This window comes from Myodes glareolus, chromosome 19 (genome assembly GCF_982192425.1).
Source record: "Myodes glareolus chromosome 19, mMyoGla1.1, whole genome shotgun sequence".
In the NCBI taxonomy this organism is placed as follows: Eukaryota; Metazoa; Chordata; class Mammalia; order Rodentia; family Cricetidae; genus Myodes; species Myodes glareolus.
This window is the reverse complement of record NC_142044.1, coordinates 35,600,109-35,616,315: the sequence shown is the minus strand read 5'-3', so window position 1 is coordinate 35,616,315 and position 16,207 is coordinate 35,600,109. Positions and strand designations below refer to the sequence as shown.

The following is a 16,207-nucleotide window of genomic DNA, read 5'->3' as shown; positions in this document are numbered from 1 at the left end:
AGGGGCTTCTTTTCTTTATGCCCACGATTACTTTGACCAGTCTATGCCTGTGCAGAGCTGAGCCTCTCTGACAGGCTTCCTTCCCTTCTAGTTTATAGTTGAAAAGAACATGAATTGTTTGTTGACCTATAAACCTCCTTCTTTAGCTTCCTGGTGTTGTGGGCAGGTAGGGTGAAATATACCAGAACTTTGAATCCAATGTGAAGCCTGGTGAGAAAACACTGTTTAGCCATTGAGTATTGTTCTGCCACATTGAAAGCACATTAAACTTGTAAGTGATGCATAGAACTTTTGTAAATCCATAGATCACATTTGGGATCCAGTATGCTTCACGAGCCACTTGTGAATGGCTGGTATTATTTGAATCTGTAATTATAAATAAGTAAATTTGTGTGGTTTGCCAAATGGTGTTTATAGTTAGATGAACAATAATTAATTAATATTGTCTGCTTATTGGTGGAAAGGGTAGCATTAGATCATAGGCTTTGTTGACCACTTTAAAATTAACATTCCTATGTGTGTGCAGGGGTAGGGGGTAGGTGTAAGTTCTATGAGCAGAGTTGTGCTATGTAAAAAAATGATGGAACCAGAGAGAAAGGGTCTTTTTATTTTTTTGTATACAATATTTTGTCTACATGTATGCCTGCAGGCCAGAAGAGGGCACCAGACCTCATTACAGATGGTTGTGAGCCACCATGTGGTTGCTGGGAATTGAACTCAGGACCTTTGGAAGGGCAGGCAATGCTCTTAACCACTGAACTATCTCTCCAACCTCGAGAGAAAGGTTCTTTCGGTCGTCAAGTTCCCATAGTTTGCCTGGAAGGTTTTCTGTGAGTAGTCCAAGGTTTGCAGTGTGTGGTAATTATCATCTCTGATACTTCGCCAGTCATCACTGAATAATTTCTCTGTGATAGAAGAACAGGTGGATGTGTGTTCAAGATATGATGTGTGTTTTTTTTTTTTTTAATGCTGACTACTGTGAGTCCACAGGTCTTAGGCTTTTTCTTTTAGAGAGGAAGGTGAAAAAGAAAGCATTAACAAAGTGGAGGAAAAGCTTTGCTAAGGAGAATGTGAGGAGGCAGAGCATGAAGCAAAAATTCTCTTTCACTATAATCTTGGACAGGGAGATTTTGACAGGCAGAAAAAAGGAAGGAAGGAAGGAAGGAAGGAAGGAAGGAAGGAAGGAAGGAGATATTGAGATGACATCACTGCCTATCCTAGGAGTAGAATGAGGTGAGTAAGGTGAGCAGGATTATGACTGTGCACATGGTAGTTTTGATTTTTAGCTTTGTTCATCACGCTGACAATCATCTTAAGGTTGGTTTTATGTGGTGCTTAGGTGGGTTGGAGGATAGTCACTAACATCCCGTGCGAAGTGATTGGTTCTTTGTTGGTGTACAGTTTGTTGTACTTAACAAGGTATTTGTTTTCATTTGGCTCCTTTTGTCCTGTGTTTGTGGTACACCATGAGTGACAGCAGCTAGAAAGGTGTTCAGTGAGTACCATTTTTCATTTCTATCTCCATTTCTCACCTACAGCAGTCCATTAGTAGTGAAGAACTATGTGCACTCAGTGCTGTGTTCTTGTAAAAGTTTGTAACAAACATTGTCTTATTTTCAATTTTAAATATTGTTTTACTAAGATCTATTATTAGTATTTAGCCCAGAAAACTTGTATTTTTGAATCCTGGCATAAATGGAGAAATGGAGGTTTCAGAGTAGCCAGACATGGTTTTATATTTCATAGGACTAGATGGTTAAAGACCTGCAAAGCTAAGATGAGAATTTAAAGTTGACTTCAGCTAATTTGAGTGGCGTACTCATAAAACCACTTTTCATGATTCCTGTGTTCCAGAAATCGTGTGTCTTCTGTGGTGATGGAATCACTGCACAGCAACAGTACTGTGTCTTGAGAACACATTCCTTGCCAAACAGTTGTCAGTAATACTTGAGTTCTCCAGAGCAAAGTTTTCGGCTTTCAGATTATCTCATTGGGTTACTGAGTATGCACATTCAGCAGCATAGTGAGGAACTTGTGTCTTATATGTTTTTAGTGTCTATCACTGCCCAGAGAAATTGGTAGGAAGTTGGTAGAGAGGAAAATGATAGCTGTATAGAAGTGTGATGAAAAGCAAACTGAGGAAAAGTGAAATTTCTGTATGTCTGCTACTTTTGACTGATTTCCGGAGAGTGAAAGCTTCAACTATGATTCGTTAAGACACTGTAGTGGGGGACACTTAGTTATCGTAACATTGACTGAGGTCATTTGGGTTTCTTCAGAAACCTTGATCAAATGTGACCAGACTCATTTTCTGCTCCATAAAACACCAAGACTACAAGTGTTTTCTCCCAGTGTTCACTGCAGAGTTGGACTAAGTTCCTAACTAAGTTTGGTTTGCTACATTTGGTCTCCTGTAGGTGCTTGTGAGTTACAAGGATGTGAAGTAACCTTTTCACCCTAAGGTCATTGGAGACAACACCCTTTGGAATAGGATTCCCCATAGCAGGTGAATAGTGATAAATATCAGTGTCGGAAGTAGTTTGTGTTCTGCAGAACCTTATACCTGACAGATGAGGTGAGGAAGGACAGATTTGTTTAACGTAAAAGGATAATTAGAGCTGGGTTGGCACATGGAATGTGTGTCACTTAAACAAGAGAGGGCATGCTTGTGTTACTGAGCTGCAAGGAGGTGATGTGACACTTCTGATGTACTTGTGTGACTAGTGTTAATACTAACACTAGTGTAGTAACATTGGTAATTAATGTTAGTGTAGTAACATTGGTGTAGATTAGCCGAGTTGGGACAGGGAGACAGGAGTGCCTTTGGGAATTTTGGAGCAGCAGCGCCTTGTAGCTGAGGGACTCAGGTTGGTAAGGAGATATACAAGTGATCTTTGGTTAGCCTATGTTCCGGCCTTGGGGAAAATCCCCACTCAGAACCCAGGATTTAAGACTGTAACTTGGGCTGAGGTCAGTTCCAACTGGCCCACCTCTGTGGCTTGATAGGGTGCAGACTGTCCTGTCATTTAAAGCAGTCGTGAGGAGTTCTCTAGGGTTTTGCATCAGAAAGGACATCTTATGCCTGTCTGAGTTCTGAGGTCTGCAGACTGAAGACAGTTTCCTGTCTTGATGAGACTATCTTCCTTATGAATCTGTCTTAGACTCTTGCAGACTATTACTTTTGTTTATTTCCTCTGATACCATGTCTAATCCCTCTTGACTCTTCCATGCTTATGTTGATCATAGCCTCCTACTCCATCCTGAGAGATCTGAAAGAGAATTAGCTGACCCATCCACTTGAGTCTCAGCCTGCCATGCACAGGCATTAGGACACAGAGTAGCACAAACATCCTCACTATCCCTAACCGGTTTTTTTTGTTTTGTTTTGTTTTTTTAATGGTACCTGTTTAATTTTCCTTTCCTTTTCCTTTTCTCTTTTCTCTTTTCTATAGAGAAGATTGAGGGCCCGGGAGATGGCCAATAAGTAACAGTGTAAGCATGAGGGACTGGGTTAGAATTTCTATTTTTTATGTAAAGAGCTAGGCATAGCTGATGGTGTCTGTAACTTAAGTGCTAAGGGAGGAGAGAAGAGGCAAGAGAGAAAGGCAAACCTCAGGAGCTCTCTTGCTGACCAACATAGCTAACACAGTGAGCTGTGGTTTATTGAGAAACTTTGTCTTAAAGGAATAAGAGAGCAACAGAGGAAGATGCCTAGTGTCCGTCTCTGGCCTCTGTGCACACATGTGGCCTTGTTGAAGGAAGTGTGTCACTGGGGGTGGGCTTTGAGGTTTTAGAAGCCATGCTAAATAAGACCAGAGTCTTTCTCTCTCAACTACCGCTTAAGCATCTGTCTGCATGCCACAGAGATGATAATGGACTTAACCTCTGAAACTATAAGCAAGCCCTCAGTTAAATGCTTTATTTTATAAGAATTCTCATGGTCATGGTATCTCTTCACAGCAATGGAATGGTGACTAAGACAGTTGAGAATATCTTTTATTATTAATAGCATTGGACCATAATAAAAAAATGCCCTAGTAAGTGTAAAACTTAAAATTTTGTCTTTTATTGTAAGTTAAAGTGTTAAAGTACTAAATTAAAAAAAATTAAAAATGTGTGTGAGTGTTTTACCTTAGTATATGTTAGTATGCCAGGTACCCGTAGTACTTAAGAAGATCAGAAGAAGGCATCTGTTTCCCTGAAACCTGAGTTACAGACAGTTGTGGGTTTTGCTGTGAACCAAATCTAGGTTCTCTGCAAGAGCAACAAGTGCCCTTAATTGCTGAGCCATCTTGTTGAGTTGTAAAAACTGGAATTTTTTTTTTGTTGATATTTTAATGGCTATGTTTGCTTCCTTCAAGAATTTTTTTCTTCACCACTGGAGAGATAGTACAGTGGGCTATACTTTCTATGTCCTATGCACAAAGTACAGCATGTGATGCAATCTCATCCCCACATAGCTTACACATTTCCCATTATTAGGGATATCTTTTTCCTGGGCTTCCCCTTGATGGCGGGGCAGGGGAGAAGACGATTCTAAAGCTTGCCTTCTCATAACCCCAGGAAGATTTTCACCTCCTCTGTTGACACACTGGAAGAGAACTGTCTTCTGAACTCAGCATAGTAAGTGTTAAAAGCAGTAGGTTTGGAGGCCTTTAAAATTGCCACATGCTAACATACAAAGCAGATCAAAGTGATTATGACCAATTCATGGAACATTTCATAGTTTTTGTTGTTGTTTAAAGAGAAGGTATTAATGCTACAGCCTGGTCTTTCAGAAGATCTTGGTTCAGAAAGTAGAACCTTAAGGGGCCTCATTCCTGCTGACAATATTGAGGTGATGTGAAGGTGGAGTTGCTGAAATGTCTTATGTTTATATTGCATTGTTTGTCGGTAAAGAATTGGGAAAAAAATCTTTGTTTTTTTTCCCTTAAAGTTTTTCCTTATTCATAAAAATATTGCTGCATGAGAAACAATTCCTGTATGGGGTTAAGTAACATTTTTTATGTGATGTGCTTATTAAGATTTCTTATAACTAGACTTTTTTTGATCTGTAACCATCATTTTTTGGGGGGCTGTGTTCTAGGGCATCATTCAGAAGATAGTGGACAGTCACAAAGTAAAACACGTAGCCTGCTATGGATTTCGCCTCAGTCATCTGCGATCGGAGGAAGTTCACTGGCTTCATGTGGATATGGGAGTCTCCAGTGTGAGGGAGAAATACGAACTTGCTCACCCACCAGAGGAGTGGAAGTAAGATTCTAATCCACTGTGGTGTGACCATGCTGGATTACTTTGTGTGTTAAAAATATGCACAAGAGGATGTCAGCTTTTATGCTCCTTGTGATCACTATTCCTGTGTAATGGAGATTGACTAGTAGTTACTACTAAACAGTGATCTCTGTAGAACACAGAGTTAAGCTTGTTTCTCTCTCCATTCCTTGTCTTCTGTCACCATGATCTTTGCTGATCATAGTTGTTTTCAGTGCTTTGATGCTTGCACTTCTAGTTAAGTGGTACTGCTGCTTTATGATCTAGTGTTGATGTCTCATAGAGGACCTTGACTTGTCCAAGAGGAGAGCACAACTGATGGTCTTATCAGTGGGCTAATAGCATACTTAAGTCCGGTAATCTACACTCACCTGAAAAGAATGGTGAACATTTGTTCAAATATAGGGACAATGGGAGTAAGCTCTTAGTGATTACTGCTCAAACAGGAATGAAACTGAAGTTATTTTGAGATATTTATCCTTTTCCTGGTTAATACTTCATAATTTTTATGAGTAAGTAAATCTTTTTAGTTGAAAAAAATCTTAAATCTAAAATACTTAGTTTGGAGAGAAGAAGGTATATCTTTAAAAAGTGGGCTTCTTTCATGTTGTACCCTTAGGCATGCACTCAAGAAGGACAAGGGCCTAGATCAACAGGGGAAGCCAGCTTCTTTAGATGAAATACAAATTCATACAGGTTTGTGTCAGTTGTGTAGTTCTTCAGAGAATGCAGTTGTATTTTCAAATCTGTCAGATAGCTGGGGTAAGCAAACTATTCCTGGAGAGTAGAATTAGGTTGGTTTCTATCAACTGATATGGAAGGAAGATTTGACTTCTAAACATTTAATCAGACAATTTAATGATTAAAAATTAAATGTCTAAATGGCAAATGAAAATAATGTCAGATTTTTACTTGCTGCAGTTATGTTATACTCTTCTTTTGCACAGACACTTAGGAGAAAATTTCATTTTCCTTATGCTCAGGGAGTTTCACTTTTTTGAGCACTATCTTTTCTGTTTTTGTTCTTCTAAGCCAATTTATTTTACCTTAAATCAAGTAAAATAGAGTAGGGATTACTATTTGTAAATCAGGATTTGATGTTTGAAAAATTAATAACCTGTGATTGTAGAGTTGAATATTGCTGAAAACATTACAGAGATGATCAGAGGAAGTAGGCTCATATGCATGAAGAATATAAAGATGTTATAACCCTTTCTGACCTCCCTTCCATGTGATGTATTTGTGTGATATGTGTGTGTGCATCCTTGGGCTGTGCCTATGCTCTCTATTAAATCCTCACATGTCCTTGGATGGGGCACAGAGAAACCAGTAAGCAAACTGCTGCAGTCATCTGTATAAAAAGTCTAGAGGTGGTAAACAGAGAAGAGCAAGGGTGGTGGGGTCAGGTCAAAAGTCTTCAAGGCAGTGCTTCAGCAGTTTCAATGTTTGAGTCGCTTCTGCCCAAAAATGTTCTGCGTAGCTTCTCTACATACAGGGCCAGCTTCAGAGGTTTTGCCTGCTTTGTAGTCTGGCTCCTGCTGTTGCTCTCCTCCTTCAGCTCTACTGACATTGGTTCCTCTCAGGTTTCAGCATCTACTCAACTCTAAGTGTAGCTTGTAGTTGTTTTTATCAACCTATATTGGGATTTGAGTCTCTTCTTCTTGTGCTGCCTTTGGTACTTGCTGAGTAAGCTAACCTTCCATCTTTCTGACCTCTTTAGCCCTTCATTCTCCTCTGCTTTTACCCTTTATGATTTATTCTTGCCCCATTTGAGCCTCCAGCATTCTTAGTGGCTTTTATAACACTTCAAGTGTGTTGCTGAGGGTGTGGCTGTGGAATATACTCTTCTGTCAGGGCCAGTGGGTGTCTGTGTTTGTTCAGCTTTTTCCCTCTGGAACTGTCATACTCTCACTCTTGTTTCTTTCTCTGTTTATGCATGGGGTTACGTTGGTCTAGAGTAAAATATACATTAATGAAAATGGAGTAGGGTAATGTATTGATAGTGTCATTGTAAATTAAACAAGAGAGAAAATAATATGATAGTGTCGAAATAGCAACCAAACAATATTTATTACAGTAATGATAACATAATAATAACAATAATAAGGTGTTGTTGCCATCTAAGTTTTGTTTGATTGTATTTCATAATTTTGATAGTGTTTGTACTAATTAATTAATACGATTATTTGCTTGAATTTTCCCCATCAACCAGAGGATTATGTGCTTCTTCATTTCTGTCTGTTGACTTGTTCTCATTCATCATGAGAAGAGCAACTCATTCATCTGTTCATAGATAACTTCTCAGTGTGTAGTCCTGCTTGACCTGAAACTCACTATATAGACCAGACTAGCCTAGATTTTACAGAGATTTCCCCATTTATACCTCCCAAGTGTTAGGATTAAAAGCATGTACCACCACAATGAATGAGATGAGTAAACATTTTTATGATGCTTTTTTACTCTTTTTTGTTGTTGTTGTTCAGATGAGTCTTTGTCTGCTGTGGGATAGCGCTCTTGTTCCCTGTAAAGATTTATCACTTGTATTGGTTTAATAAAACACTGATTGACCAGTAGCCAGGCAGGAAGTATAGGCAGGGTGACTAGACTAGGAGGATTCTGGGAAGAGGAAAGGCTCATTCTGCAGTCACCACCCAGACTCAGAGGAAGCAAGATGAAAATGCTGCAACTGAGAAAAGGTACCAAGCCACGTGGCTAAACATAGATAAGATCATGGGTTAATTTAAGTTGTAATAGATAGTTTAGTAATAAGCCTGAGCTAATAGGCCAAATGATTTATAATTAATATAAGCTTCTGTGTGTTTCTTTGGGACCAAATGAGTGTGCTACCAGGTGGGACAGAAACTTCGTCTGCGTCACATTTGTCATCCAGAGATTAATTGGTGTCTTCATCCTTTTTGGAATGAATGTGTGTAGTTATGTGGTCAGACATGGTAGTATATGCCTTTAATCCTGATAATTGAGAGGCTAAAGCAGAAGGATGGTCCCGAGTTTCTGATCAGCCTGGTCTCCCTAGTGAGTTTCTGGCTAACCAGGATTTCAGAGCAAGACCCTGTATCAGAACAAACAAACAAGAAAAGATAATGGGAAGTTAATGTGTTATGGGTCCTACACAAGATTTATAAGCTGTTCCAATATTAATTATATTGTTCATATTTGTCTGCTTGGAAATGACATATTAATGTATTCAATTAGTTTTTGATTTTTGTTTTTGTTTTGAATCATCCTGGCTCTGATTCTGTGTTTAAGATTGTAATATCTTCATTCATACTTCATATTATGACACATGACATACATTCCTCTTGTCAATAACGTATGAACCAGAGGGAGTACCATGGTGCCAGTTTAGTGCTCTAAGTCTGCCTGTGCCCTGACTGACTTTGACACTTTGGAAGAACACTGTCTAAGTTTTGTTTTGTTTTTTTCCTGCTCTTGATTTGGATTTGTCTACTGTCTTGTCATTAAGATTATTATTTTTTTTTAACTTAGTCGGTTTAAGGTGTTCTTTTTGTTTTATTTGTTTTGATTTTTTTTTTTTTTTGAGACACAGGTTCTTTCTGGCTAAAATGGAGAGCCTGCTGCATCAAACAGCCTGGCTTTAAACACATGAGTGCTAGGATTAAAGGTGTGTGCCCATCAAGATGTTTTTATTGCATGATACCAAGAAACCTGTCCTTGCAAACTAAATATACCTGGTAGCAGTGTTGAAATCATTAGACTGAGGTGGGCACATTCAGGTTTCTCCTGTTACCATTTCCCCTTTGTAATGAGACACTGACACCATGCAGTGAGTGTGGTTTCACTGCACTGCCATCCATCAGTCATAGCATATGTTAGTGTTTCTGCCTTGCACTGATTGATATGTTAATTTTTCATAGATGGGCATTTGTGATTCCATCCTTCTCTGTTTTGTTTATTTTAGTTGGATGTGTAAGAATCAGTTTGTCCACACCATGTTGCTTGTGGGGGTTATCTGTATTGTTTAATGAAGCTGTTCTTTGTGCCAGTCTGTCTTAGTATCAGGGCTAATAGATCTTTTTAGTCCACTTTAACTTTTTTGAAACAGCCTCGTCTTCCCAGTAGTTAGTTAACTTGAAGGCATCTTATGCTTACAATTCATGTGAGCTCCAGGAAGCAAGATACCAGTGGCACTACTGAGAACAGATTGCTTTGAAGCAGTAACAAAGGATAACTTTATTTGGGGCATGTTGTATATAACTGGTTTTTGGAACTCCATGGAGAAGCAATATAGCTAGTTCTTAGTGTGGTGACAGAAGTATAAAGAAAGAAGTGTAAAGAGGAGGTGAGGGAAAGCAGGATGTAGGTGTCAAGTGTCACAGGCTAAGGGCTATGGATTGGAATTAAATAAGATTGGAATTAAATTAGAGCACCTTGAGCAAAGAGTTTTTATAAGATACACTCAGTGTAATGTACTCAAATAAGACCAGAATCCTTTAGAGGGACAGCCTTGCCTTTCTACATCTAAAAGCAAAGTGGATTTAGTTCCTTTTTATGTGAAGTCATAGTGTTTCCCATTTTACTCTTCTTTTGGCTGTACTTACATGTTTTTACTGAAGAGGAATTCTACATCTATGTTCTTTATTGCTTCCTAATAAAGCTGTAGTTAATTTGCACATGAGTGTGTAGTGTGCTTGTGTGTACATACACACAAATGTGATAACAGGTAGATATTAACCTATCTATTTCTTACTGAGTTATGCACTTACCCTCTGTTACTCTCACTTAGCTCCTTGGCCCATACTGCCTCTTCATGGTGGGCCTAGTGAAGAGAAACTTTAACCCTCTGATATTATTTCTCTGCTCAGGACATGATAGTACCTTTTCTCCTTGATAAAACTCTATAGTCAGGATTTGCAGGGGGCTGTGTGACCCATCTTCGCTCTGGACTCTTGCTTCTGCTCAGATTTTGCTTCTATTCTAGCTGCAATTGCCTTCTCAAGTGACCTGTAGCTTCCTTCCTCACTTTCTTCAGACCATAGTCAGGGTCACTGCCTCAGAATGCCTCTGAGTGCCCTTTAGCACTTTCAACACTCATTTCCCCTGCACATAAATTTGTGTTGTTCCCTGGCTTGCACAAAGACATAGCGTTTTGAGAACTAGCACCATGCCTCTCTTCAGTGCTTGTTGAGTAGTGACTAACATGACCTACCTTAGAGGCCATTTATGGTGATGTGCCAATGGCTGTTCCATAGTTGTGTTTACATGGCTCATTTATTTTTCCAGCATCCTGGTGAGAGTATTGAGTTTCATTGACTGACAGTGAGTTAGTGACATAACACAGGTCCACTGTAGGCAGTTTCTTTGATCAAGATCCCTTGTTCTTTTTTTAAAAAAAAATATATATTTAACTTTATTTTCTGTGCATTTGGTATGAAGGTGTCAGATTCCCTGGAACTGGAGTTATAGGCAACTGTGAGCTGCCATGTGGGTACAGGGAATTGAACCTGGGTCCTCTGGGAGAGCAGTCAGTTCTTTTAACCACTGAACCATCTCTCTAGCCCCCTACCCCCGTTCTTATAAAAAGACAGCACCTGTGTAAAATGCTGACAAATTTCTAAGTTCCTAGTTGTTGCCTATAGCTGATAACCAGAGTCAGCACCAGAATGGTGCATCTAGAGTTGGACCAGGCAGTGTTTGTTTATCTCACTGCTCTTCTGCTTCTGTCTTCCATGTACTCACCATACTTTACCTGATTTTATAATAAAGTAGACCTGGTGTATAGATAGTGAACTCATCTCAGAAGATACCATTAGCTGGGCAGTGGTGACACATGCCTTTAATCTCAGGAGGCAGAGGAAGGTAGATCTCTGTGAGTTCAAGGCCAGCCTGGTCTATAAAGTGAGTTTCAGGACAGCCAGAGCTGTTACACAGAGAAACCCTGCCTTGAAAAACAAAAACAAAACAGCTAAATAAGACACCCAAAATTATTAGAAATCAACTGGTTGTGGTGGTACACACCTTTAATCCCAGCACTTTGCAGAGACAGATGTGGATTGTTGTAAGTTTGAGACCAACGTGGTCTACATAGTGAGCTCCAGTCAGCTCTCAAAACAAACAACAACAACAACAACAACAAAAAAGGAAGAATAGAAAAATGAGTTTTTTTAGTAGCATTGTTTCAGCAGTCAAAAAGTAGCAACAGTTCCCAAGGCCACAGTCAATTTTGAGGATAAATACTGTGTCATACCTTTTGGTGAAGTGCTCTCCAAAGAGGATGGAACTGCTATTGTTAGCCGCATACATTCTCATTTGCATGTTGCTGAATTGAAACACTACAAACACACAGTAGGATGGGGCAGAGTGGGGGTACTTGACTTGTGGGCTGCAGGCCATCTTTGACCTCGTGTTCTGCCTTATCACAGAATGACTAAATTGTAGCAGCTGCTGCATGGGCGCACAAGGTTTGTCCATTTAAACATTGTATGTGATCTTACTTTCAACATTATACTTCAGAGTTAATGAGTTATAGACTAAATTCAGAAAACGATTTATTTCTAATCATTGTATTTTGTGGATCATCTTTCAGATATGAATTGAGAATTCGTTACTTGCCAAAAGGTTTTCTAAACCAATTTACTGAAGATAAGCCGACATTGAATTTCTTCTATCAACAGGTATAGAAACACTTTCTTTCATATGCTTTGTTTCTTTGAATCATCTTTATTTCGTGTTTTATTTTAGAGTAATATTAAACCTTGTATTTGAGGTACTATAGAGTAGTCCAGTGTTAAAAGAGTGTTAGCTCATGAAAACTTGCTTTTCTACACTTCTTGAATATTTGTATGCTTGGACATGTCTTCAAAGATGCTTCTTCTGTATGTGGGCAGTAACCCATGAGCAATGTTCAATCATTATGCTTCGATATCAGTCAGTTTGTCATGTAGAAATCACTGTCTGTGAACTTGGATAATTTTTGGTGCCAAGTTTCATAATAAAGCAAAATGAGACTTCTCTTTAAGAATGCCAAAGGCAATTACTTGTGGCCTGTCCTAGTTACTTTCCTTTTCCTGTGATAAGACACCATGATCAAGACAATAATTAGAAGAGAGTTTATTTGGGGCTCACATGGCAACAAGTAGGTATGCATGACTCTGGAGCAATAGCTGGAAGTTTATATCTTGATTCACAAGTGCAAGGCAGAGAGAGCTAACTGGGAATAGTATGGGCTTTTGAAACTTCAAAGCCCACCCTTAGTGATATACCCCCTCCAACAAGACCACAACTCATAATCCTTCCCAGACAATTCCACAAACTGGAGGCCAAAAAGTCAAACATAATGAGTCTATGGAGACCATTCTAATTCACACAACAGCATTCCACTTCCTGGCTCCCTAGCCTTATAACCATATCAAAATCCAAAATGCATTTAGTCTAACTTCAAAAGTGTCCATAGTCTTTCTTTGTCAACACAGTGTAAAAGCTCAAAGTTTGTTCTGATACTTAAGATAGTCTCTTAATTTTGACCCCTGTAAACTCATAAAGCAAATTACATACTTCCGGCATACCATTGACACAGAATATACATTACCGTTCCAAAAGGGAGGAAAAGGGACATAGTGGTGAAATATTGGGCCAAAGCAAGATAGAGAGATTAAGCAGGGCAAACTCCAAAACCTGTAATGCCATGTCTGGAGGTTTGAATGGCTTTTTCCATGTGCCTTCTGTTCATTCTGAACACTGACTAAAGACAGTGCCAAGCTACTGAAGATCAAGCATTTCTGCTTGCTGACTGCACAGCAGGTATGAGCTTGTGCTCTGAGGTGACACATCATCTCTGTGTTTCTAAGACCCTTCCTGTCTGTTGTCAATACTTGTCTGCAGTTCTCTTGTTCACCCCCTCTTTTATCTTTAAATTTTTTTTAATTCATTAGCATACCTTTAGAAATTCCTGGAAACTATTTTGTTATGTTTGTATCTGCTTTTATGATAACTCACCAAGTACATAACACTTTAAAAGAAATAAAGGTGACAGGTATTGCTGCAGTCACCCCCTTTTCTGTGTGCTTTGCCACTGTCAGTAATCATCCAGTCTCCAGTGCATTGAAAGGTGCACAAGAAAATGAAGTGCGATCAAAGCTTGAGTTTTGGCGATGAATCTTCGTTTTAAGCTCTATTTAAAATTTTTTGAGATCCTTTGTAAATTGTCTTATGAGCCTTATATATAAAACAGGACTAATAAAGACTGCCCTGAATAATTACAAGGACCAGAAGTAATTTATGTAAAATACTAGCCCCAGGACTTGATTGTTAGTAGATATTCCTTAAATAGTGAATCTTCTATGATCATTTGTAACCTTCAGGCTTTCTCTGAGGCAGTAAGATGGGATTGTGAGGATGCCAGTATTCAGACTGAATGAACATTGTAGTAAATTAACTCAGTGTTAGAATGAAATAGTTGTATGTATATATACCATTTGAAGTATGGTACACTCTGCATCATTTAATAATGGAGATATATTCTTAGAAATTCATATTTGGGCAGTTTTGTCATTGTGCAAATATCACAAAGTTCTTGCACAACTAAGATGGATATATCACCATGTAGGTCTTAAGGAACAAACATTGTTTTTATGGTCATTTTATTGACTGGAATATCATTGTATGACATATGACTCTATATGTAAGTATATTGAAGTGCTTGATCAATCTGGTTTATTTCAGAAATGAAAACAATTCTGATGGAATTAATAATAGAGTTATAGGGCTGGTCCGAAGGTAGTGAGTTCTTTCAGTTGATTGTTCACAGTCAGCCAATTATGACAATTGTTAGCAGTTGTTCACAATTGTATAACAATTGAGTACCCTGTTCTCACCACTGTACTTGACTACTCTTAAAAAAAATAATAGAGTTATAGTTTTAAAATGATTCATTAGAGAAATAAACAGTGAAGGTGAGGAACCGTGAGTCTTATAGCACAACCTCAGGATATGACTGTGGTCAGTGGCTGCAGAGAACACTGGAACAGAGGACAGGCAGTGCTGTGCGACATGTGGTGCCAGTAGAGGGACACTCACTGCACAAAGTCTGTTCAGCTGTTCGAAGAATACATGAGTATTTTCAGGCCACAAATGGTTTCAGGCTGTGAACTAACTGTCTGAATTTTGAAGTAAAGCTCTCATATGTGAGGATGTTTCCCCTGAAGATTGTTATCATTATCTTTCTCTCTCTTTTTCTTTTTTTTCAACTAAATTTACATTTGGCTTTAATGAGTGACTTAGGATACTTGATTGATTTTCCTATCTCTGAATAGTGCTTAGAAATTGCTGTATTTGATCCTTTGGACATTTAGGTAATGTTCTGTTTATCATCCTTATGGCATTGAAGGTCTGCAGTAGTGCCTCTGAAACCTGCCTTGGATGATTGAAAGCCACTGAACTGTCTTTTGGCTTCCTCCCTTTATGAAAGTAAAAAGTCTCTATGAGAGTTAGGAATTTAAATGCCGCTTATACGGCATTATTCCAACTTGGGGAAAGAGTGTTTGGGCTCAATACGGGTTGGTTTCCCCAAGCAATTAAAGTAGATAAACAGTGGGAGACATGGGACTTGGAGATTTTGCAAGGAAAGATCACAGTCATGGCTGTGTGATGAATGGAATCAAAGTCCTTGAACTAAAGGCTGGCAGACTGGGAGGTAATAGTTGAAAATGTTGGGAAGTTTTTTTGGGCAATGGTCAATGTAGTTTTTCTGCAGAGAGCCCGAGAGTGACTAGTTTAGACTTTGAAGACCAAGAAACAAAGTTGAAGACAATAAAAAAGTAGGTGTATAGGACGAAAAGAAACCAGTTTTCACAATTATTTGTGTTGTTGTTACTCCTAATGTAGTTGATACAGATTTTGGTAATACGGATGTTTTGTGAGGGAGGACATAACATGTTCCATTCTAGGTTCAGAGTACACGACCCTGTCTTCAAAATCAACGTCAGATTTTGGTCTCTTAATACAAATTTGTGAGGAGATTGTGTGCATTTCAGCTTTGCAAATGTCTTCATGCTGACAAATATTTGTGGTGTGATTCATGAGTACTTTGTGTGTGTGTGTGTGTGTGTGTGTGTGTGTGTTTAACTTTAAATTTATTGTTTGCTCGTGTGTGATTTATATGTGTGAATGGGGGCATCACGTACTGCAATGTGTATGTAGAGGTCAGAGAACAACTTTCAGAAGTCCCCTTTCTCTTTCTACTGTGGGTTCCTGGGAGCAAAATCAGGTAATCAGACCTCTGCAGTATGCCCTTTTATTTGCTCAGCCATCTTTCTGGTCTGCTTTTTAGAGTTTTGAGACAAAGACTCACTGTGGAATGGAAGGATTGTGTCACTACAATTTGCTCTATCTATGTTTGAGTGTGTTTATTGGCAGAGGTGTCTCCAGCGTTCCTTTATATTAGACTCAGGTGTGGTGCTTTGCAAATTAATAACATAGAGTGGACAGTTTGATGTGAACTTTGAGGTTAAACATTGGGTTTTGAAGTACATAAATTTTTGTGATCCTTGCTCTGAGGCCCCCAAATGCTTTGAAGATTGGGGTTATTGCTCAGAGAAAAATTAAAAATTGTGCAGCAGTTTAGAAGAAATTTAGCTCTTGGGTGCTCGTTTCTGCTTTGGGCTGAATAGGAAGAGTATGAAGCAGCAGAACATTGTGTGTCAGTTGTTTAAAGCCACACACAGGTAAGCAGTCTTAAATTGCACAAACCTGCCTTGATAAAGGCTCAGTGTGTAAAGATGCTTGCCATATAAGCCTGGCAACCTGAGTTCAGTTCCTGGAGCCCATGCAAAGGTAGAGGGAGACAACCAGCTCCAAAGTTCTCCTCTGACTTGCACACTTGTACCATAGAACATGCATGTTGCATGCACATAAAAGACTTGGGTCTTTAGTTATTTGGGGTATTACTTATATCCAGAAT

General features: G+C 38.9%; 1 protein-coding gene across 12 annotated transcripts in view; it reads left to right on the top strand.

Moving 5' to 3' along the window:
• Positions 1-16,207, top strand: part of Ptk2 (protein tyrosine kinase 2) — a 192,908-nt gene that overhangs the window by 60,222 nt on the left and 116,479 nt on the right. For 10 of the 12 annotated variants that reach the window (XM_087898836.1, XM_087898840.1, XM_085678897.2 and 7 more), the window contains 2 exons: positions 5,087-5,253; positions 11,837-11,924. In XM_087898836.1, the coding sequence (XP_087754962.1) occupies positions 5,087-5,253; positions 11,837-11,924 (255 nt within the window). The remainder of the gene's footprint in view (positions 1-5,086; positions 5,254-11,836; positions 11,925-16,207) is intronic. The other 2 variants (XM_085678896.2, XM_085678898.2) reach the window with 1 other exon arrangement.